At 35.3% G+C, this 27607-nt stretch overlaps 1 protein-coding gene across 3 annotated transcripts in view; it reads left to right on the forward strand.

The window, feature by feature from the left end:
- The window catches only part of BRAF (B-Raf proto-oncogene, serine/threonine kinase), a 109780-nt gene that overhangs the window by 16155 nt on the left and 66018 nt on the right, over positions 1-27607 (forward strand). For all 3 annotated transcript variants that reach the window (XM_087820978.1, XM_016205092.2, XM_016205094.2), the window contains exon 2: positions 22854-22955. In XM_087820978.1, coding sequence (XP_087677104.1) covers positions 22854-22955 — 102 coding nt within the window. The remainder of the gene's footprint in view (positions 1-22853; positions 22956-27607) is intronic.

The following is a 27607-nucleotide window of genomic DNA, read 5'->3' on the forward strand; positions in this document are numbered from 1 at the left end:
AATCTAAAGAACTTAATAAACTGATGAACAGAATAGATTCAATGGCATGGAAGCATAGACCAGATCAACAAATGTCAGAGGGTTGGAGGCTGGTGGGTGGGTGGAGGGGGAGAGAGTAACCAAAGAATTTATACGCATATATGCACAACCCAAGGACACGGACAGTGGTGGGGAGGGGGGTGGGATGGGGTGGAGTGGGTCATTGGGGAGAAAAAGGGACAACTGTAATATTTTAAATAAAAATAAAATTTAAAAAAATAAAATGCAAGATTAAAAAAAGGAAAATAAATAAAAACAGTTGCTTTTGAACATATAGAGATCACTTATTGATACACAAAAATGTTTTACAGGAGAAGGTGCCACTTAATTTTATAATTTTTCAAGATAATGTTTTAGTTCATTTATTGAGTATTTTAGTTTATTAATTATGTACTTTGTGCCAGACACTGAGGATCCCATTTGGTTCTCAGATCTACTCTGTGTAGTTTGTATCATTCAAATTCTAGGGATATGTCAAGCTAACTCTGTTCTATAGATGAAGAAACTACACTTAGGGGTTAAGTAACTTGCCCAAGGTTACAGAGCTAATAAGTGACAGAGTTGGAGTTCTGACTTTAAAGCCTGTGTTCTTAACTACTGTGCTGTACCATAAATCTTCACAAGAGCCCTACAAAATTCCATTTTGTAGATGATGAAGTAGGTTTAGAAAGTTATGCAACTGGCACACTGCTTAAGTGAAAGATCTGGATTTCAGACCCAGACATTATGACTCTGGAGGCCATCCTCTTGACCACCATGTGATCAGAGCCTCCCCATGTCCTGTTGTATAATGTGCAGCTACTGTTTTCATGAGGTTGTTAATTGCAATTGACAGCTCATGTTGTTCTCTTTATACCTTTGATACCTTCAGTGGTTTCCTACTGATGGTTTTAAATCTGGATTATTAGTTTGAATCTGTTTACTACCTTGAGCTGTGCTTGTCCTAGAGAATGAAGCGTTTCTTTACTAGGTTTTTTTCTTTCAGCTAGCATTATAAATTTTTATAAACTCCACATATATTAGGGTACCGATACCTCTTTTTAGCTTTTGTTTTTTGAATCTGTAGTCTCCAGACTTTAAAAAGTTTTGTACTCGATCAGGAAAAGTTTGAACTTATGGCCCTTACTAAATGTCTGTTTTATTTCTAAATTATTTATGTATTACTGTACAGAATGAAACAAGAGTGGTGATGGCTTTGTCTTTAGCTCACATCTCAGGCCATACATACTTAAGGGCAAGGTTCATCATTAATAATAATGGATACAAATTCATATGTATTTTGTAAAATATGTCTTTATTGACTTCAGAAAGAGGGAGAGAGAGAGAAACATCAATGATCAGAGAGCCATTGATCGGCTGCCTCCTGCACGCCCCCCTACTGGGAATTGAGCTGGAAACCCAGGCAGGCATGTACCCTGACAGGGAATTGAACAGTGATCTCCTGGATCATAGGTCAATGCTCAACCTCTGAGCCACACCAGCCGGGCACAAAACCATATTTTGAATAATCTGGATAATTTTTTAAAAGTAGCCAGTTTCTTGTCGGGTATGATTAGGCCAGCATTTCTCATCCTGGGCACTGTGACATTTTGTCCTGGATAATTTTGGTTGTGTGCACTGCAGGATGTTTGCCAGCATCCCTGGCCTCCACTTACCAGATGCCAGTAGTACACTCCCCTCAATTGTGACAATCAAAAATGTCTCCAGATGCTGCCAAATGTCTCCTGGGGGCAGAATTACCTGTGGTTGATAACCACTGGAATAGATCATTGTTGTAAATTTTTTTTTAAATCCTCACCCAAGGATATTTTTTCCATTGATTTTTAGAGAGAGTGGAAGGGAGGGTGCAAGGGAAGAGAGAGGGGAGAGAGAGAGAAGCATCGATGTGAGAGAGAGAGAGACATTGATTCATTGCCTCCCGCATTCCCTCCAACCGGAGTGGGGATCAAACCTGCAACCCAGGTATGTGCCCTTGGCCAGAATCGAACCCATGACCCTCCAGTGCACTGGATGATACTCTAAGCACTGAGCCATGCTCACCAGGACCAGATCATTGTTTTCATCCTGTATTGTGGCTGACAAATAGCTTGTACTGGGAGTAGGCAAAGTATGAGCTTTGATACTCTTTTCCTATCAGCAGTAGTGTTATCTTCAATATATGGTTTGAAATTTGTAGGAATTCTTTGTAAGCCACTTGTCTGTTTTGAAAAGTTTATTTAAAACTAGATAATATAATCCATACATTTACTTAACTCAGTATTTGTAAGCTGTAGTATGTCACAATAAAATGAACGTGCAGAAAGAGTGAGAACCCCACTGTCAAGGGCTCTGCAGTGTGCAGTGTCTAGTCTTCAGTATACCTTTTGACCATATGCGACATATCTATCTGATATGAACCCTAGGTGAGGGTGCCTCTGTAAATATTCAGTATGAAAAATTGGAATTTTTCTTAATGTTCTAGATTAATACAGTACTAAATAATGTAGTCTGCCTACAACCCCAATAGAGAGTCTCCTGTGTGCCCTCATAGGTGTGTGGAGACCTATTTTGTAAACCACGGGTTTGGCCATCACATTGTAACCTACTGTTCAGTTTTCAGCATTGCAACCATAGTACTCAAAGGGGAAAGTAACTTCTCTTACTTCCACTTAACCAATTGATCAGGTTAACTAGTACTGCCCATTAAAAATATATATATTTGCTGTCAATTTAGGTGTGGGTCACATTTAAAGGAAGATCCCTGGCCATATATCAAAGATTGGAGAATGAATGCTTATTTTACAATTTTAAGTTAAATGTTTAAGGTTTTACCATTGCTTAAGATTCCCTGATTTAACTGAACTTTTCAGTTAACCAACCACCAAACTTTATTACATTGAATAAAGGGGCTTCTTTTGCACCCACTTTAGTTTAAAGTTGTGATGATTTAATTTGTGGAGTTGGGATTACAGTTTCTCTCAGCACCCCAGTTCTCTAACCACCTAAACTAATAGCTGAATTATTATACAAAAAGTCTTCAAACTTCCTCTTTTAGAATGGCCACTTATGTTCTCAGAACTCAGCTTCCTCCTTGCTACCTTACAGAGTTATTATGAGAGGGCATTAAATATATCAATAGTAATTCAGACACTCATTACTTCTTGTCTATAATTGTAGCATGCTTTTAATGGGACTCTCACATCCTAAAATAAATGTCTAATCAGATCAAAAACTATAACTATAAGAACTACACTTTTTAAAAATTTCTGTATGTGCTGGCTTAGATGTGGTTTCTGTAATCAGGAGATGTACAGTAAACAAGTTATCAAAAAATACATATATATACACACAAATTCTGAATTGTGATTATGTGCCCAAAGAAAAAATATAGGGTGCAGTTTAATGATTAATATAGATTGGGAGGAGGGTGATCAGGAAAGGCCTCTGAGGAAGTGAGATACAAAGATCTCTTCTTCTATCTGAAGAAGCTATGCTACTTTGGAAGAAGTGCTAGGCAGTGTTTTCCAGGAAGAAGGAATAACATGTGAAGGCTTTGTGGTTGAATTTAAGGGATAGAATAGAGTCTGATGAGGCAGGAGGTAGGCAGGAGAAAAAATGTATTCTGTGCTAAGTTTAGGGTTGTTGTTTTTTTCAGTCATTGGGGAGCCATAAAGGGTTTAAACAAGGAGAGTGAAGTTGTCAGATTTGTGTTTGGGGCATTTTACTCTGACTGTGGAGAAAGGATGAGAGAGGAATGGGTGTAGGGCAAAAGAAGTAGGGAAACCAGTTAGTATACCTTTGTAAGTAGTAGTTCAGGGACAAAGGATAATAGTATAGACTAGAGTAATGACAGTAAACAAGGTAACATGTGAAACAATTATCTTGTTAAAACTATTATACTAACCTGTGAAGTATGAGCACAATAGGATTTGAAGTAAATTTATCCAAGCCCAGTGTGTAAATGGTGTGGTGTAAGGAATTGAAACCATGGATTTTCAATTTGGCCCTTATCTTTAAAATAAAAGCCAAGCTCCACTGAAGGTTTTTCAGCCTACCTGTATTATCTTTACCTCCTCATAATCTCTTATTTACCTATGCTGTAGCCAAACTAAACTATTGCAGTAGTTATTGTGAACATACCTTGATGCCACTGATGATTGTTTACTATGGCTGAAATACTCTTACTCCCACATACTTAACAAAATTCTAACCATCCTTTGGGATCGTGTAGGTAAAATAAGAAGCCTTCCAAATTTGCCTACAAACACGTATTGTCCATTTTACCCCCTTTTAAGCAGAATAGTTTCTTTGCATTAGAGTATGTTAATGTAGCAGATATTAATGTGATGACTATGTGCTGGGCACTGTGTGTAGACATTGCAGATATATTTATGTGCAAGAATAGACACAGCCACAGTCACTATGGAACCTGTAGTCTAGAGAGAGTACAGATCTTGACAGAATCTGTGCACACAAATGTGTAACTATAAATTTTGAGAAGTGATATGAAGAAATAGTAAAGGATGCCTGTGGGTTCTTGAGGCCCTTTGGAGGGTCTTTGAGGCCAAAACTATTTTTAGTACTATCTGGAGTATAGGGAAATTGGCATCTTATCAGCATGTGTATGGACACCATAGGATTAAAGTGCTGATAGGACTGATAATTTCTGCAGCCTATTGGGAAAGTATATGTTAATATCTAGTAAAAACATTAAAAGCTATGTGTGTGTGTATATGTGTCCATCCTTTGATCCAACAGTTGCCCTTTTGGGAATCTATCCTATAGAAATAAAAGTCCTGGTAAATGTATAACTACACTCAACCTTGGGTTAACAATGAGATCAAGGAAGAAATCAAAAGATACCTTGAAAGAAATGAAAATGAAACACAGCAACCCCAAATCTATGTGACACAGCGAGGAGGAACTTGAAAAAGAACAACAAACAAAGCCCAAAGTGAGTAGAAGGAAGGAAATAATAAATATCAGAGCAGAAATAAACCAAATAGAGTCTAAAAAAAATACAAAAGATCAATGAAACCAAGAGCTGGTTCTTTGAAAAAATAAAATTGAAAAACCTTTTAACCAGACTCATCAAGAACAAAAGAGAGAGGACCCAAATAGATAAAATTAGAAATGGAAGTGGAGAAATAGCAGTTGACACCAAAGAAATACAAAGGTTTATTAGAAAGTACTCTGAACAACTATATGCCAACAAATTGGACAATCTGGACAAAATGGATAAATTTCTAGAAATACAATCTTCCAGAACTGAATCAGAGAATCTGAATAGACAAATTACAACTAGTGAAACTGAAGCAGTAATAAAAAAAACTCCTAACAAGCAAAATTCCTGCATCGGATGGCTTCTCAGGTGAATTTTACCAAACATTTGAAGAACTAACACCTGTCCTCCTCAGACTACTACAAAAAGTTCAAGAGGAGGAAAGACTCCCAAGCTCATTTTATGAGGCCAGCATTATCTTAATTTCAAAACCTGATAAAGGCACTACAAAAAAAGATAGGCCAATATCCGTGATGAACATAGATGCTGATATCCTCAACAAAATATTAGCAATACATTTAAAAAGTCACACATCATGATCAAGTGGAATTTATTCCAGGGATGCAAAGTTGGTACAATATCCACAAATCAGTAAGCGTGATATACATCACATAAACAAAATAAAGGATAAAAACCACATGAGCATATCAATAGATGCAGAAAATCCAGCACCCGTTTATGATAAAAACTCTCGGTAAAGTGGGAATAGAGGGAACATACCTCAACATCATAAAGGCCATATATGACAAACCCACAGCCAAAATCATACCTACGGGCAAAAACTACAAGTGTTTCCTTTCAGACTGGGTTGTTCGCTTTTGCCACTCTTGTTCAGCATGTTGCTGCGGGTCCTGGCCATAGCAGTCAGACAGGAGGAAGAGGTGAAAGGCATCCAGGTTGGAAACGGGTGCTGGAAAGGAAGAAGTGGAGCAATCACTGTTTGCAGATGACATAATACTGTATGTAGAGAACCCTAGGGATTCCACCAAAAAACTGGAACTTATAAATATCAGTGAATTCAGTAAAGTGGCAAGATACAGGGTAAATATATATCCAGAAATCAGTTGCATTTTTATACACCAATAGTGAACTATCAGAAAGGGAAACTAAGAGAATAATCCCTCTTTGTTCATGGATAGGAAGAATTAACATCATTGGGATGTCCATGCCACCCAAGCAATCTATAGATTCAGTGCAATTTCTATTGAGATACCAGTGGCATATTTCATAGAACTATAACTACAACAAATATTCCAAAAGTTTTTATGGAACCACAGGAGACCCTGAATAGCTACGGCAATCTTGAGAAAGAACAGGTTTGGAGGAATCACGCTACCTGATGTCAAACTATACTACAAAGCCATGGTGATTGAAACAGCATGGTACTGGTATGAAAACAGACATATATATAGATCAATGAAACAGAACAAAGAGCCCAGAAATAAATCCATGCCTCTATGGTCAATTGTTAGACAAGTGAGGCAGGAACATACAGTGGGGTGAAAATAAATCTATTCAGTGAATGGTATTGGGAAAATTGGACAGATACATGCAGAGAGAGGAGACTGGATCACCTTGCACCATACATGAGAATAAGCTCAGAATGGATTATACTTAAATGTTGAAACCATGAGGATCCTAGAAGAAAACAAAGGCAGTAAAATCTTGGACATTTCTCAAAGCAGTATTTTTTCTGATATATCTCTTCGGACAAGGGAGTTGGGGGAAAGAATAGCAAGTGGGACTGCATCAAGCTGAAAGGTTTTTTGCACAGCAAGGGAAACTGTTAGCAGGATGAAAGGGCAACCCACTAAATGGGAGAACATATTCACTGGTGCATCTGATAAGGGGGTTAATACCCAAAATTTATAAAGAACTTGTAAAATTCAACACCAAAAAAAAAAAAAGTCCAATTAAAGAATGGGCAAGGGACCTGAATAGACACTTCCCCAAGGACAACATACAGATGGCCAATAGACATATGAAAGGATGTTCAGCATCACTGGTCATCAGGGAAATGCACATTAAGACCAGTCACTGCCAGACACTGTCAGAATGGCTGTCGTCAATAAATCAATAAGCAACAAATGGTGAGGATCTGAAGAAGGGGGAACCCTTGTGCACTTTTGGTGGGAATGCAGATTGGTGCAGCCACTATGGAAAGCAATATGGAGTTACCTCAGAAAATTGAGAATGGAACTGCCTTATGACCCAGCAGTTTAACTTCTGGGACATTGCCCAAAGAAACCTGAAACCCTAATTTGAAAGAATATATGCACCCATATGTTCTTTGTAGCATTATTTACAATAGCCAAGATTTGGAAGCAGCCCAAGTGTCCATCAGTAGATGAAGGGATAAAAAAAAAAGCTGTGATACATTTACACAATGGAATACTACTTGGCTATAAAAAAGAAGGAAATCTTACCCTTTGTGACAGCATGGATGGATCTGGAGAGCATTATGCTAAGTGAAATAAGCCAGCAGAGAAAGATGAGTACCATATGATTTCACTCATGAAATCTGATGAACAAAATGAACTAACAAGCAAAATAGAGACAGACTCAGAGCAGGCTGACAGCTGTCGAGGTGGTGCCTGGTGGGGGCGGGTAGGGATTGATTGAGCAAAAGGGGGGGGGGGACTCATGGGGACAGACAACAGTGTGATGATTGGGGGGCCAGTGGAGGAAGGTATAGAGGGGATAAATGGTGATAGAAGGAGACTTGGGGTGGTGAATGCACAATACATATGTACAGATGATGTGTTGTGGAATTGCGCACCTGAAACGTGTATAATTTTGTTAGCCAGTGTCACCCCATAAATTTAATAAGGAAAAAAAATGAAACCTTAGGCTCTAGTATTTCTTTTGGATAGACCTTTGACTACCTTTTAATGTCTTTTACATACTTATTGCCCTAGTTAGGTTTTCCAGCTTCTCTTGAGTTGATTTTGGAAACTTAGATTTTCATATAAATACCGTATGTCTGTTTCAACTAGATTTTTCATTTTGTTAAAGTTGTTTATAATACTGTCTTCCATATCTTTAAGTTTAATCTTTGTATGTATTTATTTTTCTGACTCCTAATGTATTTTCTTTGTTGAAACTTTCAGGGAATTGATTAATATTATTTCTTCAAAGAGTCAGCCCTCATTTAACTTAGTGTACTTATTTTTGTTTGCCCCTTTATTAATTCTATTAAAACATATTTTCTTTTTACTTAGGATTTTTGTTGAGCTGCTTTTCTAGCTTGCATTAAACAATTTATTTTCGGATCTATTTTTTTCGTAATAAGTGCATTTGAGGCTATCGATTTGCTCTTAAATATTGCTTTGACTTTATCTTATGTGTATTGGTATGTAGTGTTTCAATATTAGTCATTTCTGAATATTGTACTTTCAGTTGAATATTTTTCTTTAATTCAGGAGTTATTTGAAAGCTGAGTTTTAAAAATTTTCTTAGTGGCTATATTCATAGGGTTGTGGGTTTTTCCCCCACTTTTTAGCCATGATTTTGTTATTAATTTATAGTTTGATTATCCTCTGGTTAGGAAAAGTGGTCTATAAATATTTACATTTTTGGCAATTCTTAGATTTCCTGTCTGGTCTAATACATAATCAGTTTTGTAAATGCTGATCCTTAGCTTTCAAACTTCCCCCTCCCCCATTTAAGATTATTTTAATTAACATATAATTCACATAATATAAAATTTGTCCTTCTAAAGTGTATAATTCAGTAGATATTAATATACTTACAAGGTTATGCAACTATCACAACTGCCTAATTCCGGAACATTTTTATTATTCAAAAAAGAAGCCCTGTTTTCATTAGCAGTCAATTTTCATTTTCTCTCCTCCCGTAGCCCCTGGCAACCACCCATCTTTATATGTCTGTAGATTTACCTATTCTGGGTATTTCATATAAAAGGAATCATATAATGTGTCGCCTTTAATGTCTGTCTTCATTCCCTTAACATAATTTTTTCAAGGTTCATCCATGCAATATTGCGTATCAGTCTTTCATTCCTTTTTTTGTAAATTGAGGTGAAATTCACATAACAAAAAAGCCATTTTAAAGTGAACAATTCAGTGGCATTTGGTACATTCACAGTGTTGTACAACCACCACTTCTGTCTAGTTCAAAATATATTCATCATTCTAAAATAAAGCTCTGTACCTATTTTAAGCAGTTTTCTCCATTCTTCCCTCCCCCTAACCCCTAACAACTACCAGTTTGCTTTCAGTTACTATGGATATATATACCTGTTGTAAATGTTTCATACAAATGAAATCCTACAGTGTATGACCTTTTGTGTTTGCTTTCTCTCACTTAGCATAGTGTTTTCCATGTTCATCCACACCGTGAATTATTTTTTATAGGTGAATAATATTCCATTGTATGTACCACAATTTGTTTACCCATCCATTCATTGATGAACATTTGGGGGTTATTTGTAACTTTTTGTGTGTGGTAACTTTACTTTTGTGATAGTGCTGCTATGAATGTTGGTGTATAAGTATTTGAGTACCTGTTTTCAATTCTTTTGAATACCTAGGAATGGAATTGCTGGGTCATAAGGATGGTAATTCTATGTTTTTTTGTGTGTTTGTTTATTTATTTATTTATTTATTTATTTATTTATTTATTTATTTATTTATTTATTTTTGAGGAACCACCAAACTTTTTATAGCAGCTGCACCATTTTACATTCCCATCAGCAAAGATCCAATTTATTCATATTCTCACCAATACTTGTGTGTGCGTGCACGCGTGTGTGTGTGTGTAAATAATAGCTATTCTAGTAGTTGTTGTTTTGATTTACATTTCCTTAATCACTAATGATTTTCAATACCTTTTTATGTGCTTATTGGCTTTTTTTGTACAGCTATGGAGAAATGTCTATTAAGTCCTTTCCCCATTTTTTAATTGGGTAGTCTTTGTTTTTGAGTTGTAAGGCTTTTAAAATATCTTCTGGATTGTAGACCCTTATCAGATATAAGATTTGCAAACATTTTCTTTCATTCTGTAGGTTGTCCTTTTACTTTTTTGATAGTTTTTTACACAAATGTTTTTAATTTTGATGAAATGCAATTTACTTTTTTTGTTGGTGTTGCTCGTGCTTTTGGTATCATAACTAAGAATCCATTTCCATATCCAAGACCATTAAGGTTTACTCCTTTGTTTTCTTCTAAGAGTTGTGTAGTTTTAGCTCTTATATTTAGGTCATTTATCCATTTTGAGTTAATTTTTGTATATGGTGTGAGGTGTAGGGATGGACATTTACAGAATAAATTTCCTTTTAAGCACTACTATTGCTGTATCCCATAAGTTGTGGTATGTTATGTTTTCATTTCCACTTTTATGAAAGTATTTTCTAATTTCCCTTGTAATTTATTCTTTGACTTTGCACCTAAATTCATAAGGCATATCGGTGTGTAGTTTTTTTGTTTAGTGTTTCCTCTTTTTTACCTTTTTTTTTTGGAAGACATTATGTAGAATTAGTCTTATTTCTTTAAACATTTCATAGACTTTGCCTTTGAAACCATTTGTATCTAGAGACTTTTTAGAAAGGTTTTTAAAATGTGAGTTCATTTTCCTTAATAGTTATAGGAACATTAAGATTATCTCTTCCACCTTGTGGGGAGATTTCTTTGCATGCAGTTTTTGAAGTATTGGTTTATTTCTTCTTAAGTTTTTAAATTTGTGTACATTGAGTTTTTCATAGTATTCTCTTATTAACCTCTTAATGTCTTTGGGGCTCTATAGCTTATCCTTCTTTCATTACTAATGTTGGTAATTTGTGTCTTCTTTTTCGTCTTTGCCTTGCTAGAGACTTATAAATTTTATTGATGTTTTTAAGGAAGCAGCATTGGTTTCATTAATTTTTCTCCTTTTTCCTGTTCTCAATTTTACTGGTTTCTGCTCTTTATTATCTGTCCTACTTTCTTTGGGTTTATTAAGCTCTCTCTCTAGTTTGTTAAGGTGAATATGAGACCATTTTTCTTTTCTAATACAATGATTTAAATTTAATGTTATAAAGTTCACTCTAAGTACTACTTTAAATTGCATCCTACAAATTCAGTATGTTTGGATTTCGGTTTACCAGTTTAGAAATTTGTTTTCTGTTAGTTCCCTTTGTTTTTCATTACTCTGTTTCTCCTTTTTATTTTCATTCCTTCTTTTTATAATTGCTGGGTTAAATTCGCTAATATATTGTTAATATTTTTTTACATCTGTGTATTAGGGATGTTGGTGTGTGGTTTGGTTTTCCTCTTTGATCCAAGAATCATTAAGATATGTGTTGTTTAATATCCAAGTTTTTGGAGGTTTTTTTGTTATCTTTGTGTTTATAGCTTAATTACATTATGGTCAGAGGACATAATTTATATTATTTTCAACTAGTGAGGGTTTGTTTTTTGATTCAGAGTATGATCTGTATTGGTGAATGTTCCATGTGTATTTGACAAGAATGTATATTCCACTATTGAGTAGAATATTATGCAAATATAATTAGATCCAGTGGGTTGAAGATGTTCATTTCCTCTATATCCTTACTGATTTTCTGTCTACTAGTTCTGTTACTGAAAGAGGAGTATTGAAGTTATCAAGTATAATTGTGAATTTGTTTCTCCTTTCATGTTCTGTGAGTTTTTAATTCACGTTCTTTGAAGCTCTTTTAGTAGGTGCATAAGCATTGGGGTAGTTGTGTCTTCTCAGTGAAAAAACCCTTTTATCATTGTGTAATGTCACTTTATCTTTCTGGATTTTTTTTCTTTGAAGTCTACTTTGTCTGATATTAACAAAGCCCGTACAGCTTTCTTTTGATTAGAGTTTGCATGATATAGATATTTCCCACATTTTCACCCTACCTGTGTCATTATATTTAAAGTGAGTTGCTCATAGATACCTTAATGTTGGGCTTTCTACAATTAGTCAAGAACTCTCATAAAAAGAGTAAGCTAATAACATTAATGAGAAAATATAGAAGTGCTTTTTTTTCTTTTTCGAGTTTTAGCATATAATTTTAAAATGCAGTCTTGAATACTATTTTTGAAATCTATTTTAAATTTCCTTAAAAATTAATGTTAAATAAGCACGTACATCTTCATGTAAGAAATCATAGAAAAGGGTATATTTTTTTTTGATTATCACTAATAGATTCCTAATGTATATAGAGGAAAGAATTAACTTCATATTTTAAACAAAGAAAGTCATCTTAAAAGTTTACTATAAGCAGAATAAAACTTTCAATAGATGTCAGGATAATTTTAAATCTTCATCACTATCATAACTTTGCTTTGTGGCATGTGTGTAGTCCCTGTTAGTGAATATTATCTAAATGCTCTACATCTGATATTTTCTCCCACACAGTCATGACAAGAAAGTCTTTGATTACCTTTCTTTTCATCTCTGCTCAGATGTTACTGCCCTTCGATCCTCAGATGTGGAGATTTACATACAGTGATGATTACTCTTCTGTTTCATTTTCCCTTCTTTTTCTCTCTTCTCTTTTGATTGAATCTGTTTAAATGAGGTTTATTGAATATACCAGGTTTCTGTGAAAGTTACCTCCTTGTGTTAAAAGTTTTTACTCCCCTTTTTATTTGATAACTTGATTATAACTATTTAAATTTTTAAGGACTATTGCTGATCATATTTTTAAAATGATTTTTCTTAAATAGCACAGGTCATTTCTGTTCATAACACATTGAATAGAATTATTCATATATGCATAATCAGAGTAGGAAAATTAGATACCTCTAGCATATGGATATTTCTTTGATGTGTTTGTTTTCCAGTGTTACTCAACTTGAGTCTTATCTGGGATGGGATTTCCAGCCAGTTTCAGAATTTATTATGAAGCTTTGATTAGATGGGTATGTTTATAGCCAGATACCTTCTAATCTTCATGCCATCTACAAGGAACTTTCTGGTGTTCTGTGCCATAGACACTGAAACCAAATTCTGGTTTGATATATTATTTGGCCCTGATATATATGCAAAGGTATAGAAATATGACCAAATAAATATGTGCAAATGTATGAATTCCATCCTTCCTACTGTCTTCTGTCCACTATTTCTTGTTTCTATTCTTGTCCAATAAATTTTCTTCATTGATTAGTTTTTCTCATACCTCAATGTCTGTTTCTTCTCAACCATTTTTGTGGTCTCTGTTCTTTATATCAATCCTCTAAATGTCAATGGACCCTAGGCTTGAGTCTTCTTTACCTACGCTCTCACCCCCATCCCCTGGAGATCTGCTTATTATACTATGAATGTATCTCCTGCTTCATACCTCCTCCTGAGTTCTAAGATGCATAGCCAACTGCCTCCTTGGTCATTTAATCAACCTCTCCCATTGGTGACATAAGGCTTGATTTCTCCCCATCGTCATTCCCCACTTCAGTGAATGGCATCATTGTCAACCCTATTGCCCACACTAAAATTATGGAGTCAGGCTTGATTCTTATTTTTCTCTCTCACTCCTCTACATATGTAATCCATTGGTAAGTCTTTTAATTTCTCTACCTCTAAAATACATCCCAGATTCACCAAATTTTCTCTATCTGCTACTTCCACCTTAGCCCAAGCAGTCATCTCTTGCTTAGCCTACACCATAGTCTCAGCTGGTCTTCTCTGCATCTACTTTTGCTCCCTAGAATTAATTCTCTACTAGAGTGATATTTAGAGGCACTCTGATATATGCCACTCTGGATTGACATTGTCTAGAATTAAGTACTGATTCCATCATTTACCAGCTGGCAGCTTTGAGCTATATATATATATACACATACATATATATGTGTGTGTGTATGTATTTTTTAATCCTCACCTGAGGGTGTTTTTTCCATTGCTTTTCAGAGTGGAAGGGGGGGGGGGAGAGAGGGAGAGGGAGAGGGAGAGAGAGAGAGACATCAATGTGAGAGTCTCACATTGACTGGTTGCCTCCTGCATGAGCCCCCAACCAGGGCCAGGGATCGAGCCTGCAACTGAGGTTCATGCCCTTGGCCGGAATCAAACTTGGGACCCTTCAGTCCATGGGCTGACAGTCTGACCATGGAGCCAAACAGGCCTGGGCTAAGCAAAATATTTGGCACCTCTTTGCCACAATATTCTCATATATGAAGATGGGATGATAATTGTAATGATAAAATATCAATCAGATTATGTCATACACACATACCTGCTTTTGAAGTTTTGGATTCTCATTGCACTTAGAATAAAGCCCTTCATAACCTGCCTCCTTACCTCTTACCGCTTCTTGTTATCACTCTCCCCTTGTTTATCATACTGTAAGCACACTTGCTATTTTTAACTACTTTAAAACATGGGTTTTTGTGGGATATATTTTCTTTTTGGGGAGGACCAACTTATTCATGTTCTTCTTTTGTGTTTGTTTTGTTACATGTAAAGGTAATGCCAATTAAAAAAAAAAAAAGTTGATCTTTTTCACCTGGTGAATCATTTACTTTATAAATGCTAGGACCAGAAACCTACTATGTTCTGCCAGTTTTGTGGGAGATTGTTAAAATTTCTAGAAATGGAATTGCTAAGTCAAAAGATAGGAATGTTTTTAGACCTGTGATTTTATTGAGGTAAATTTTTTTTTCAATTGCAGTTTAAATACATTATTATATTAGTTTCAGGTGTACACCCCAGTGATTAGACATTACATAACTTACTAAGTGATCATCCCAATAAATCTCACACCCATCTGACACCATACATAGTTATTAGAATATTATTGACTATGTTGCCTATGCTCCTTCATGTATGCTCTATATCCCCATGACTGTGCTGTAACAACCAATTAGTACTTCAAAGCACCTTCATCTTTTTCACTCATCTCCCAAACTCCCTTCTATCTAGCAACTGTCAAAATATTCTCTGTATCTATGAGTCTATTTCTGTTCTGCTTGTTCATTTATTTTGTTTTTTAGATTCAGTTTTTGATAGATATGTATTTATTGGCATTTTATTGTTCATATTTTGATCTCCTACTACTACTACTATTAGTATTATTATTATTATTATTATTATTCAAGAAGGCCCTTTAACATTTCATATAATACTGGTTTGGTCATGATGAAGTCCGTTAGCTTTTTCTTGTCTGGGAAGCTCTTTATCGTTTCTTTGATTCTATAAATGATAGCTTTGGTGGGTAGATGAATCTTGATTGTAGGTTCTTGCTTTTCATCACTTTGAATATTTCTTGCCAGTCCCTTCTGGCCTGCAGAGTTTCTGTTGAAAAATCAGTTGATAGTCTTATGGGAGCTCCCTTGAGGTAACTACAGGGTAAATGCTTTTCTCTTGCTGCTTTTAAGATTCTCTCTGTCTTTAACTTTCTGCATTTTAATTATGATGTGTCTTGATGTGGGCCTCTTTGGGTTCATCTCGTTTGGGACTCTCTGCACTTGCTGTACTGTATGTCTATTTCCTTCACCAGGTTAGGGAAGTTTTCTATCATTTTTCCAAGTTGTTTTTCAGTTTCTTGCTCTCCTCCTTCTAACACCCCCATGATTGGAATGTTGGTACACTTGAAGTTATCCTAGAGGCTCCTTACACTATTCTCATTTTTTTGGATTTTTTTTTTTCTCTTGCTGTTCTGATTGGGTGTTTTTTGCTTTCTCATTCCAAATGGCCTATTTGATTCTCAGCTTCATCTACTCTATGAATGATTCCCTGTAAATTATTCTTCAGTTACTGTATCCTTCATTTCTGACTGATTCTTTTTATGATTTTCATGTTCATTTTTATTCTGTTGAAGTTCTCACTAAGTTCATTAAGCATCCTTATGACCAGTGTTTTGAACTCTGTATCTAGTAGATTGTCTCCATTTTGTTTAGTTCTTTTTCTGGAGTTTTATTCTGTTCTTTCATTTGGGACATGTTTCTTTGTCTCCTCATTTTGTCAGCTTCCCTGAGTTTGTTTCTATATATTAGGTAGAGCTGCTACATCTCCCGGGCTTCCTACAGTGGCCTTATGTAGTAGGTTTTCTGTAGGGTCCAGTGGCACAGCCTCCCCTGCTACCCAAGCTGAGCATTCAGGGTACGATGCAACCCCCCCCAATATGGGCTATGTACACCCTCCTGTTGTAGTTGAGCCTTGATTGCTATTGGCACAAGAATGGGAGGGATTTATCCCTAGGCCAGTCAGCTGCAAGGACTGACTCTGACCATTTGGAGGATCAGCTGTGCAGGGGCCCACCCCACAGAGCAGGACTGACTTTAGCAGGGCTTTGGTGCCCACTGAGCCCACCTCTTGAGTGAGCTGCTTATTGAGGTGGTTGGGTGGTGATGCCTCGATGTGTTCTGCTCAGGGCTACCCAGCATGAGCTGCAAAGTGACCTACAGAAGGCTGCTACTTGTGCTTGGCTTGGAGGTGCCCAGGTAAGGCCAAACTGTGAACCAAGGCCAGCTGCCGCTAGTGCTGTGCCTGGAGATGTGGGGCACACTGAGACCAGATGCTGCTTGTTTGAGAAATTTTTGGAAAATCTGAAGCACGAGCCAAGACAGACCATTCATATAGAAAAGCCACTGGCAAACAAGTGTGAGCCAGGTTAATGGAGTCTGTGCTGGCTCTGTGAGGGGAGAGCTTATCAAAGGAACAGTGGCCTCTGTCAGCACTTCTGTCTGGGAGAAAACTGTCTCCCCAGCTCTTGCCCTGATGCCGGTCAATTCATTTCCCTCCCATATGCCTCTGATACCTTTCTAGCTTCTGCCTCATCACTGGAGCTCAGAGGGAGTGAGTCCGACTAAGTCCATGAGCCTGTCCTTTAAGAGGAACTGCCTGGGACTTCAGCTGCCCTCTACTTCCCTCAGCCTCAATCTCTGCTGGTTTTTATAGCCAGAAGTTATGGAGACTTCTCTTCCCGGCACTGGAACCCTGGGCTGGGGGCCTGGTATAGGGCTGGGACCCCTCACTCCTCAGGGAGGACCTTCACAGATATCCCTCCCGATTTTTATCCACCACACTCGGGTGTGGAACCAGCCCGTTCGTCTCCACCCCTCTACCCTTCTGCCCTTCCGCCCCTCCTACCAGTCTCGATGTGGCTTCTTTAATTCCCTAGGTGTGGAACTTGCATTCAGCCAGATTTCAAGTGGTTCTGAATGATGGTTGTTCTGTAGTTTAGTTGTAATTTTGATGTGATTGTGGAGGAAGCAAGTACCATGTTTATTGAGGTAAATTTTTGAGAACTTCCATGTCCAAAGAGGTTTTTGTTTACCCTCATGCTTGATTGGCAGTTTCCCTGTGTATAAAATTCCAGGTTCAGAATCATTTTTGTTTAGTACAATGAAGGCATTACTCCATTGTCTTTTCTTTTTAACAACTTTAGATATAATTCACATACTGTAGTAGGCACCCATTTAAAGAGTATACTTCAGTGTTTTTTTAAATAACTTTTTTTATTTTTCCATTACAATTGATATACAATATTATATTAGTTTCAGGTGTACAATCCAGTCACTAGACATTTATAAAACTTATGGTGTGATCACCCTGATAAATCTGGTACCCATGTGACACCATACATATATAGTTAGAATAGTATTGACTATATTCCCTATGCTGTACTTTACATCCCTATGACTATTCTGTGACTACCAATTTTTAATCCCGTCAACCTTTCTCACCCACTTCAGTGGTTTTTAATATATCCTCAGAGTTGTGCAACCAGCACCACAATTTATTGTAGAACATTATCATCACCCCAAAAAGAACACCCTGGACACTCACTCCCCATTCCCACCAACCCCCTGATCTTAGGCAATAAATAACCAACTTTCTGTCTTCATTCTCAATGTTGCTGTTGAAAAATCTGATGTCAGTTTAATTCTAGTTATTTTATAGAAAACTTTTAGGGTTTTCTTTTTGAGATACATTCATGTTGATATATTTAGTTCTAGTTCTTCATTTTATATAACTTATATATAGTATTCCATTTTACAAATAAATCAGTTTGCCCATTTTTCTCTTAGGGAATATTTGTTTTCGTTCCTATATTTTGCTACTATATGCATTGCTGCAATGAATATGTCTTGTACATATGCAGTGGCTAGATGACAGGATAATGCCCATCTTCAGAGTTACTAGATATTTCCAGTTTACTCGCAAACGTTTATATTATACCCACGTTTAGAATAGAAAAACACTTATTGCTGTACATGGTTACCAACTCTTGGTTTTATTAGACTAAATTTTTTGCCAGTCTCATGGATGTGAAGTGATTTCTCATTTTAATTTGTATTTCTTTGATCACTAATGAGGTCATTTATTTTACCATGTGTTTATTGGATATTCTGGATTCTCTTTAGTGAACTACCTGTTCATAAATCCTTTGCCCATTTTTCTTTTGGATGATTTGACCTTTTCCAAAAGGATAACCAGTTACCCCAGCATTATTTATTAATAGTCCATCCTGTTCCCCACTAAATTATAATGTGAGCATAAACCATATGCCATGTATATAATTACTGTGCCTCAGTTTCAATCCCTTTGCTCTGTTTGTCTATCCCTGTACCATACTATTGCTTTATGTCTTCCTGTCTGGTAACACCAGTCTTATTCTCCTTACTATTAAAAATAGTTAAAAGACTATTATTTTACAGTGCTTCCATAAGAATTTTAAAGTCAGATTGTCAAATTCCATGGGAAGAAATCTCTCTCGGGGGGTTTGTTTATTTCACTGCACTGAATTAACTTGGGAAAAATTGAGATCATTATGATATTGAGTCTTCACATAAAAGAGCATTCTCTGTTTGCCTTCTGAATTTACTAATTCTATTCTTTGTGTCCTTCATGTTTTTCATCCATTTTTCTCTACCTTTTGGCTAATTTTCTCTGAATCATCTGGTTCTTCAATTCTCTCTCTAGCTCTAATCTGTTACTTCAACTAAGGTTTTATTTTAATGACTATATGATTCAAACTTCAGATCTTTATAATTTCCTTATGGTTTGTTTTGTCTGTTGTCTTTAAGCTTGAAGATCTTTTAGAATTATCTCAGTAGAAATTTCCTCTTATATTTTGGTCTGCAATTTATTAGCTTTGATTTCTCTGTACAGGTGATTATATTTGTTTTCTGTTTTATAGGAATTGCTCAGATTTTTCCCCACTGACTGAAGGACTGATGCTCTAGCCTTCTTGCTTTCAGTACCATGATTCCATTAACAGTTTCTTAAATTTAAGACCATATCTCTCTATTATTATATTATTATTACTACTACTACTATTACCTTTGGTAATAATCATTTGTTTTTTGGCATCTATTAGACTAGTCTTATAATTTCCTTCTTTGACTTGTTTAGTATTATTTGTATTGCTAATGAATGACTATCTTGCATTAAAATATATATTTTAAATTACATTTAAAAGTTTGTCTATCTTTACAGATTGGATTATTTTATGGGTTTTTTGTATTAACTTTATAAAGTTTAGCATCTAGATTTTGCTAGCTTCATAAAATGAATTTGGAAGATTTTTAATAATTGATAATATATTTTCTTTAAAGATTTTATAGAAACTAATCATTTAATAATTTGTACCTGATACCTTTTTGTTGGGAGGAGGGAGCCAGTGGCTATAGTTTTTTGTGCCATTGCTTCCCTTCAGTTCCTTCCATAGCAGTTTTTCTGCATTTACATTTTAACACAGGCATCTTCTGAGCTAGGCTTTTTTCTTTTCTTTTTTTTTTTTAAATTTAACATTTTTTCGCAGAGGAAATTTTACTATTTGTAATGTCACTACTAGAAACGATCAATTGTTAATTGCCTGGTTGTAATTTCTGTGTTCTGTTGAAGAGATCAAAATAGGACAGGAAATTTGATACCTTTCTTGAATATTTTTTTTTTGTTTTTAATTCTTTCATTTCTCTTTTAGGATTGTTGTAATAGATTTTCTTGTTTTTCTAAGAAGGCATTTTAAGGCCAAAGCTATATACCTACTGTTAGCTTTACAATATCTTATTCTACTTTTCATATCTCAATTTTAAAAGTATTACTCAAAGTTCTTTCTCTTAGTTTCCTGGGAAACTCTGAATGAGTTTTCTCTCCCAGGCATCTTTAATTTCAACTAGGGATCATAGTGATTTTTCTTTACTCTTTGGATATAAAATTACTTTTGTTTAGGGAGTTAAGAAATCAGACTTCCGGACTATTCATGGTTCGGCCCTGCCCTACCTAACCTCTCTAAACAATTTCTACTCCCCAGCAGGAAAATCTCACTCTAATCTCTGCAGTCTCCACGTTTCCCCCATATTCATGCCCCAACTCTAATCTTTATTTTATTTTCCCTCTGTCTCTCCCCCATCCCTTGGGGGAGTGGTTCTTTATTCTAACTGCACGTGAGTTTTATCTGTGGAGCTTTAAAAAAAAAAGTCTGTTAGTAATAGAGTCTTTAATTTACTGAATTGGAAAGAATCATTGAACAGGAGTAATTTTTTTCTCTTATCCTATTCTGGAGACACCTTAAATCTTAGCTCCAGCTGTTAGGACTAAGATACCAAGATAAGCAACGAGAGGATAAAAGATGAATAAAACATGTTTCTGGTCGCAAAGTAGTTAATAAATATAAAAAACAATAAATTTTAGGATATCAAATTCTTACAATAAAGCAGTTCTGCCTGGGTTGTCAATAAACTCATTATAGAGGGAATTTGTCTTAGGTGAAGAGACTGTAGGAAAAACAAGAATGGGGGGAGGGGTATAAGTAGATCAGAAATTAGTTTTTGAACATGTTAAATTTGAGATACCTGTTAGTTTTCTTAGCAGAGATATTGAGCACCAGAGTGAGATTTAAAATTTCGGCTTTATCGGTCCATATTTGACATATAAAGCCAGAAGATTGGACAAGCTCACCTGCCTGGGGAGTAAGTGTAGCTAGAGAAAAAAATACATCTGCTACTCTTTTGGGGATATGAGAAATTAGCCAGGGAGTCACAAAGGAAAATATTACAATATCTGACTGTAGCAAAAAATTTTGAAAATTTTATCATTGCTGCTTAAACTTTAATATGAATTATTTCTTTAAAGTTTAGTAGGTTTGAGATGGGGCCTGAGATTCTCCTACTCTAAAAAAACTTCCAGAAGATTATGCTGCATCTGGCCTATGGACCACACTTTGAGTAGCAAGACTTTATATGACAAAAGAGACCTAAAGTGAAAAACAAGGAAAGACTGCAACATTTGTAGGAGAATAAGGGTTAATATTTAGAATATTCAGAGTTAAGGATATCTATAAATCAACAAGAGAAAAATAGAAGGGAAAAACAATATGGGTAGGGAATTTTTCAAAAGAAAATTTAAATGGCCAATAAACGTGAAAAATGCTCAGCTTTCTAGGAAATACAAATTAAAACAACAAGATCACCTTTTTACTTCAGAATGGCAAAAGTTTAGAAGTTTCATAATACCCAGTGTTGGTGGGATTGTGAGGAAAAGGGTGGACGCACATCCTGGGAGCAGGAGTATGACTTGGTACTTTTTTTTTTTTGGAAGACCATTTGGCATATTTATTAAATTTTTAAATGTACATATCCTTCAATCTAGGAATCCTTTGCCTTGATAGCTAAAAGGGCATCTTGGACTTTTGCCCTGAGAACTATTCATTGAAACATTGTTTGAGTTTGAGGAAAATTGAATAATTTAAATGCTGTCTAGTAAGGAAATTATTAAATAAGCCAGGAGTCCTGAAATCTCTTTGCTTATTTATTCCTCCTTGTACATTTTAAATTTTCTCACATTTTTTTATTATAATTTTAAGTAGTTCAAAAGGCCATAATTTCTATTGTGTATTATATTTATGTTAAATACATTTTTTGTTCACACATTAAAATGGAAGATGTAGATTATTCAATTTAAAAGAGAGTAATCTACCACATCGTGTAATTTGCAAAGCAGATTCTCAAACCACTCAGATAAATTTGCCTCATTTTTCATCAAGAAAAAAAAAAATTTATCTTACATTTATCTTAAAATAAACACATAATATGCACCTGTATTACAATCACCAGACTTCTGAATTCTAGGCTGGCTGACTGGATAAGTGGATAAAGCTTGAAGCCTTGCCAAGAATTTGATTCATTGATAAAATACAGTCTTACTCTTAATTTTCCCCTGCATTTCTCTCAGGGGATTTTCTCTTGTTTGTTAGGTACTTTGGAGTTTATTCCTAAAATTATTCATGTCCACCTAACCTTAGATTACCATTGAAGTTTGAAGATCATTTAAATAAGCAGTGTCATAACAATATTATGAAATGAATGTATCTATACTTAATATAACCATTTAAGAGGATACATATATAACCATTTAAAAAGGAATAAAATACATATGTATTGACGTGGAAAGAATTCTGAGGCATGTTGTACAGTGGGGGGGGGGAAGCAAGTGTTAAAATGTTTTTATATATATTTCTTTATATTGTGTGTATTTGTGTATTTTATATATATATATATGTATGTATGTGTGTATGTATGTATGTATGTATGGTTTTTTCCCTAACGATAAACAGCACTTACCTTTTTGGCAGGGGCCAAGAATGTGGGGAAGGTGAAAAGAGATTTTTGTTTATTCTGAATAGTCATGTTTGTATTACTAGTCTAGGAAAAAACTGTAAAATGTTTAATAAAAGGGAAAAACCACTATACTAAATGATCTTTAAGTTTTCTAAGTTCAAGGATCTGTGGCAGTTACTGCAATATTTTAATAAAAATCTTGAAGTATTTCTAATTCCTTTCCTAAATGGTTTTTATTTAAATTGTTTTAAAATATTTTTTAGGTGTGGAATATCAAACAAATGATTAAGTTGACACAGGAACATATAGAGGCACTATTGGACAAATTTGGTGGGGAGCATAATCCACCATCAATATATCTGGAGGTAAGCTTTTGAGTATTATATCTGTAGTAATTTTGAAAAGAAAATGAACATATAAAAAATATTTATACTGATAATACAAGTTATTTTAGAGGGTGGGATTAGAAATAATGGGAAGAGAATTCACTTTGTCTTTATCATGCTTGTTAATCTTGTTTCACTTGTTACAATAAATATGTAGTATTTTGTAATTTGAGAATGTCAAAATTAAGAATAAGTATATAAACTTCAAAATTTTAGTCTGGTAAAAAAAGAAACACACAAAAAAATCAAAAAACCTTATTTAAAATAAGAGAGAGTAGAAAGCATTGTGTTCCAGAGGTCAGCAAACTAATTACCATATTTAAAAATGGGGAGAATTTTGTAAAATATCTTTTTTCCAGAGCAGATCTCCCCCAAATTGGTTTTTCTTCCTTACAGGTAAAATGTACAATGTTTAAATAGCACAAAATTACTTAGCCTTACTATTTAATAGTGCCTTGAGGCTTTTGTATCAAGCCTTGAGTATCCTAAATTTATAGGGCTAGTCATTGTTCTTAATCTTCTGAGGTAGTAGTCACTATTCTAATCACAGATAAGCTTTCTTGGCATTAGTTTCCTTTATGTAAGTCACTCAGGTTCCACAGCGAGCAACCTGTTATGGAATTTAGGCAGTCAGGCTCCACAGCCTATACTGCTTACCACTGCACTATTCTGCCTGTCGCTGTAAAAGCTGGCTCCACTATAATTACTAGTCATACAGGGATATAACCCTAAATTACAAATGATCAGGTTACCATTTGCCTTCAAATGACAGAGACTTTTAGGCACAGATTGATGGACTCTTAAACTAAATTTCTAATTTAATGAGCTAATGTAATTATTTTTTAAAGAGCAAGTTAAATCTTCTGTATTTCATGAGAAAGTTTGCATTTCTAAAATAAATTTGGAAGTTTGGAAATATGCTAATATACTATTCTCTCCATGTGGCTTTTCCCAGAGCATACTGCCAATTAATATTAGTGCTAGGAGTAGAATTTACACCTCTGAATACTAGTTAGTGTGCTTTCTAATATCCCATGCTATCTGTTTTACTTGCATGTATGAGGAGGACAAGCAAAGGAGTCATAAGGAGGCAAATAGTCCTGGGGAAAATAGTAATTCTTTGTTAATCAGAATTAGACAACTGAACCAGCAGGGTCTTTTTGCCAACCGTTTTTCTGTCCTGGGAGACATGTAATACATTTGCATCAGTAACCAAGTCTCACTATAGCAGGGATTCACTGCCTCCTCCACACACATCCTTCAGGCCTTTTAGTGTTCTAATTACATTTTACTAGGACAGTGTACAGCAGACGATATCTTATAGGTTATATCATTAGCATGTAGATTCTTATTTTCATGACCAACACTATACAATTTGTCTGTAGAAGACAGTATAATATAGTGGTTAAGATGAACCATGGAGTCACATAGACCCTGTGTTTGAATCCTAGCTGTGCCTTAGTCTGCACACAGGTTACCTAACCTGCCTTTATCTCACCTCAGATTGGTAAAATGGGAATGATATCACACATGTGGCAGTTTAAGGATTGAGTTTATAATATGAAAGAGCATAGTTCCTGAGATATTAAGTGCTCCAATAATTCAACCGTTACTTGAGTGCCTGCTAACATTTATACTTTCCTAGGCTCTGGGATTTAGCAACTTAAAAAAAAAACACACACAAAAATCTCTATCTTTAAGCAGCTTGTATTTTAATCAGAAGAGAGGATTACAGACAATAAACATATAAATGAGTTAAAACATTGAACTTACTGTCATTTGATATATTATGAAGAGAGGAGCCTGGCTGGAGATGACAGTATTCTTCCCTGCAGAAAGCAGACCCAAGGAAAAGACCTGTGGTTACTGATATTTGAAATCCCTTTAGTGAAAAGCCAGGTCTACTGATTACCTACTGAGACCCACCATTGTCCTTTCTGTCTCTGAATTTGACTACGTTAGGGACCTTATAGAAAATGGAATTATAAAATATTTGTTCTTTTGTGACTGACTTATTTCACTTAACCATAATGTCTTCAAGGTTCATCCATGTTTATCATGTGCAGAGTTTTCTTCCTTTTAATGTTGAATAATATTTTATTATATGTATAAAGGGGGCAAAAGTAGGTTTACAGTTATTCATATGGAAAATAATATAATAATTAAATAATAATATAAGAATAAACTGTTTTGTGTTCGCCAGTTTAGCTCAGTGGTTAGTGTCGGCTCTCAGACTGAAGGGTCCGGGTTCGATTCCTGATAAGGGCACGTACCTGGGTTGCAGGCTCCATCCTTGGCCCTGGTCGGGATGCGTGTGAGAGGCAACCAATCGATGTGTCTCTCTCACATCAATGTCTCTCCCTCCCCTTCTACTCTCTCTAAAAAGCAATGGAAAAAAATATCCTCTGGTGAGGATTAAAAAAAAAAAGAATAAACTGTTTAACATACAACTATAAACCACCCCAAGCCCCATATACCACATTTTATTTATCATTGGATAAACATCCACCTTTTGGTTATTATAAATAATGCTACAATAAACACAGGTGTACAAATACTTGTTTGAGTTCTGATTTTACTTCTTTGGGTATATAACTGAAAGTGGGATTAACTGAATCATGTGGTAATTCTATATTTAACTTTTTAAGGAATTGCCATACTGTTTTCTACAGCAGCTGCATTTTACATTCCCACTAGCAATACATAAGAGTTCTAGTTACTCCACATACTTGCCCAAACTTATTTTCTGTGTGGTTGTGTGTGTTTTTTAAATGGAATAGCTATCCTTATGAGTGTGAAGTTGTATCTTGTGGTTTTGATTTGCACTTCCCTGATAACTAATGATGCTGAGCATCTTTTCGTGTGGTTATTGGCCATTTGTATTCAAGTCGCCTGCCCATTTTTTAATTGAGTTGTGTGTTGTTGAGTTGTAGGAGTTCTTTATATATTCTGAATATATATCCTGAATATCAATCCTAATCAGATAGATAATTTTCAAATATTTTCTTCCATTCTGTGGGTTCCCCCTTCACTCTGTTGATAGTGTCTTTTGATACTCAGAAGTTTTTTATTTTGATGAATCTATCTATTTTTGCTCATGTTGCCTATGTCTTTGGTGTCATATCCAAGAAACCATGGCCAAATTCAATATCATTAAGTTTATTCCTGTGTTTTCTTCTAAGAGTTTTATAGTTTTAGTTCTTATGTTTAGGTCTTTGATATATTTTGCGTTAACTTTTGTGTATGGTGTAAGAAGAGTCCAGCTTTTGCATTGCATATCCAGTTTTCCCAGTACCATTTGTTGAAAAGTCCCTTTTCAAAATGAAAATTTTGATAAATGCCTTTGTCAAAGGCCATTTAACCATATATGTGAGAATTTATTTCTGGGCTCCCTATTCCACTCTCTGTATGTCTAACTTTATGCCAGTACCACACTGATTTGATGACTGTATTGAAAGCTAAGTTTTGAAATCAAGAAGTATGAAACCTCCAAGTTTACTCTTTTTCAAGATTGTTTTAGCTATTTGGGATCCCTTGAGATTCCACATGAATTTTAGGATGGATTTTTCTATTTCTGCAAACATACTGGGATTTTGATAAGGGTTTCATTGAATCTATAGATTGCTTTGGGTAGTATTGACATGTTAAGAGTCTTTAACTTTTAAATATGAATGGACATCTAAGAATAACCAGATATTTGAAGAAAGTTTTTAACAGGAAAGATAACAGCAGAAATGGTTGAAAGGTACTCAGAAACAGTGCGCAGAGCAGAAGAAAACTATAATTAACATCAGAGATAGGAGAAGACATAGCAATCTGTTCTTGGCTGTGCTGAAGAAGCAGGAGCCCTGGCTGGTGGGCTCAGTTGGTTGGAGTGTCATCCCGTGCACCAAAAGGTTGCGGGTAAGATTCCGTCAGGGCACATACCTAGGTTGTGGGTTCAGTCCCAGGCTGGGGTGCGTACAAGAGGCAGCCAATCAAAAAACGTATCCTCGGGCAAGGATTAAAAAAGGGAAGCACAAAGTAATAGAAAATCAGCTACCCTACATGTAAGGCTTTATTTCTGGACTCTTAATTCTGTCGTCTTGTTCTCTGTGTGTATCCTTATACTGGTTCCACATGTCCTGATTACTATAGCTTTATGGTAACTTCTGAAGTTAGGAAATGTGAGTCCTCTAACTTGGTCCTTCTTCAAAATTGCTTTGTTATTCCGAGTCCTTTGCGCTTCCATGTAAATTTAAGATCAGTTTGTCTATTTCTGTAAAAATGCCAACTGAGATTTTGATAAGGATTGTATTGAATCTGTAGATCAATTTGAGAATTGATCAATTTAATAATATTATGTGGTTTCCATTTTTGATTTTTTGATTTTTTTTTTTACTTCAAAAATAAATGACATGATTTGTGCACTCAACTTACAGTTTAGTAGAATTGTGTCAAGAATTCGGCTAACATGGTAATAGTAATAACCATAACAAGAATTTCTAGTGCTACTTATTGTGACTAATAAAAATATTTATTGGGCTTTTGCTATGTGGTAGGCTCTGTAATAATTTTATTATTTGTATATCTCATTTAATCCTCAAAATATTTCACAAGTGAGGAAAAAATAGCCATATAAAAAAGACTAT

The sequence above is a fragment of the Miniopterus natalensis genome, chromosome 10 (assembly GCF_054644295.1).
Source record: "Miniopterus natalensis isolate mMinNat1 chromosome 10, mMinNat1.hap1, whole genome shotgun sequence".
In the NCBI taxonomy this organism is placed as follows: domain Eukaryota; kingdom Metazoa; phylum Chordata; class Mammalia; order Chiroptera; family Miniopteridae; genus Miniopterus; species Miniopterus natalensis.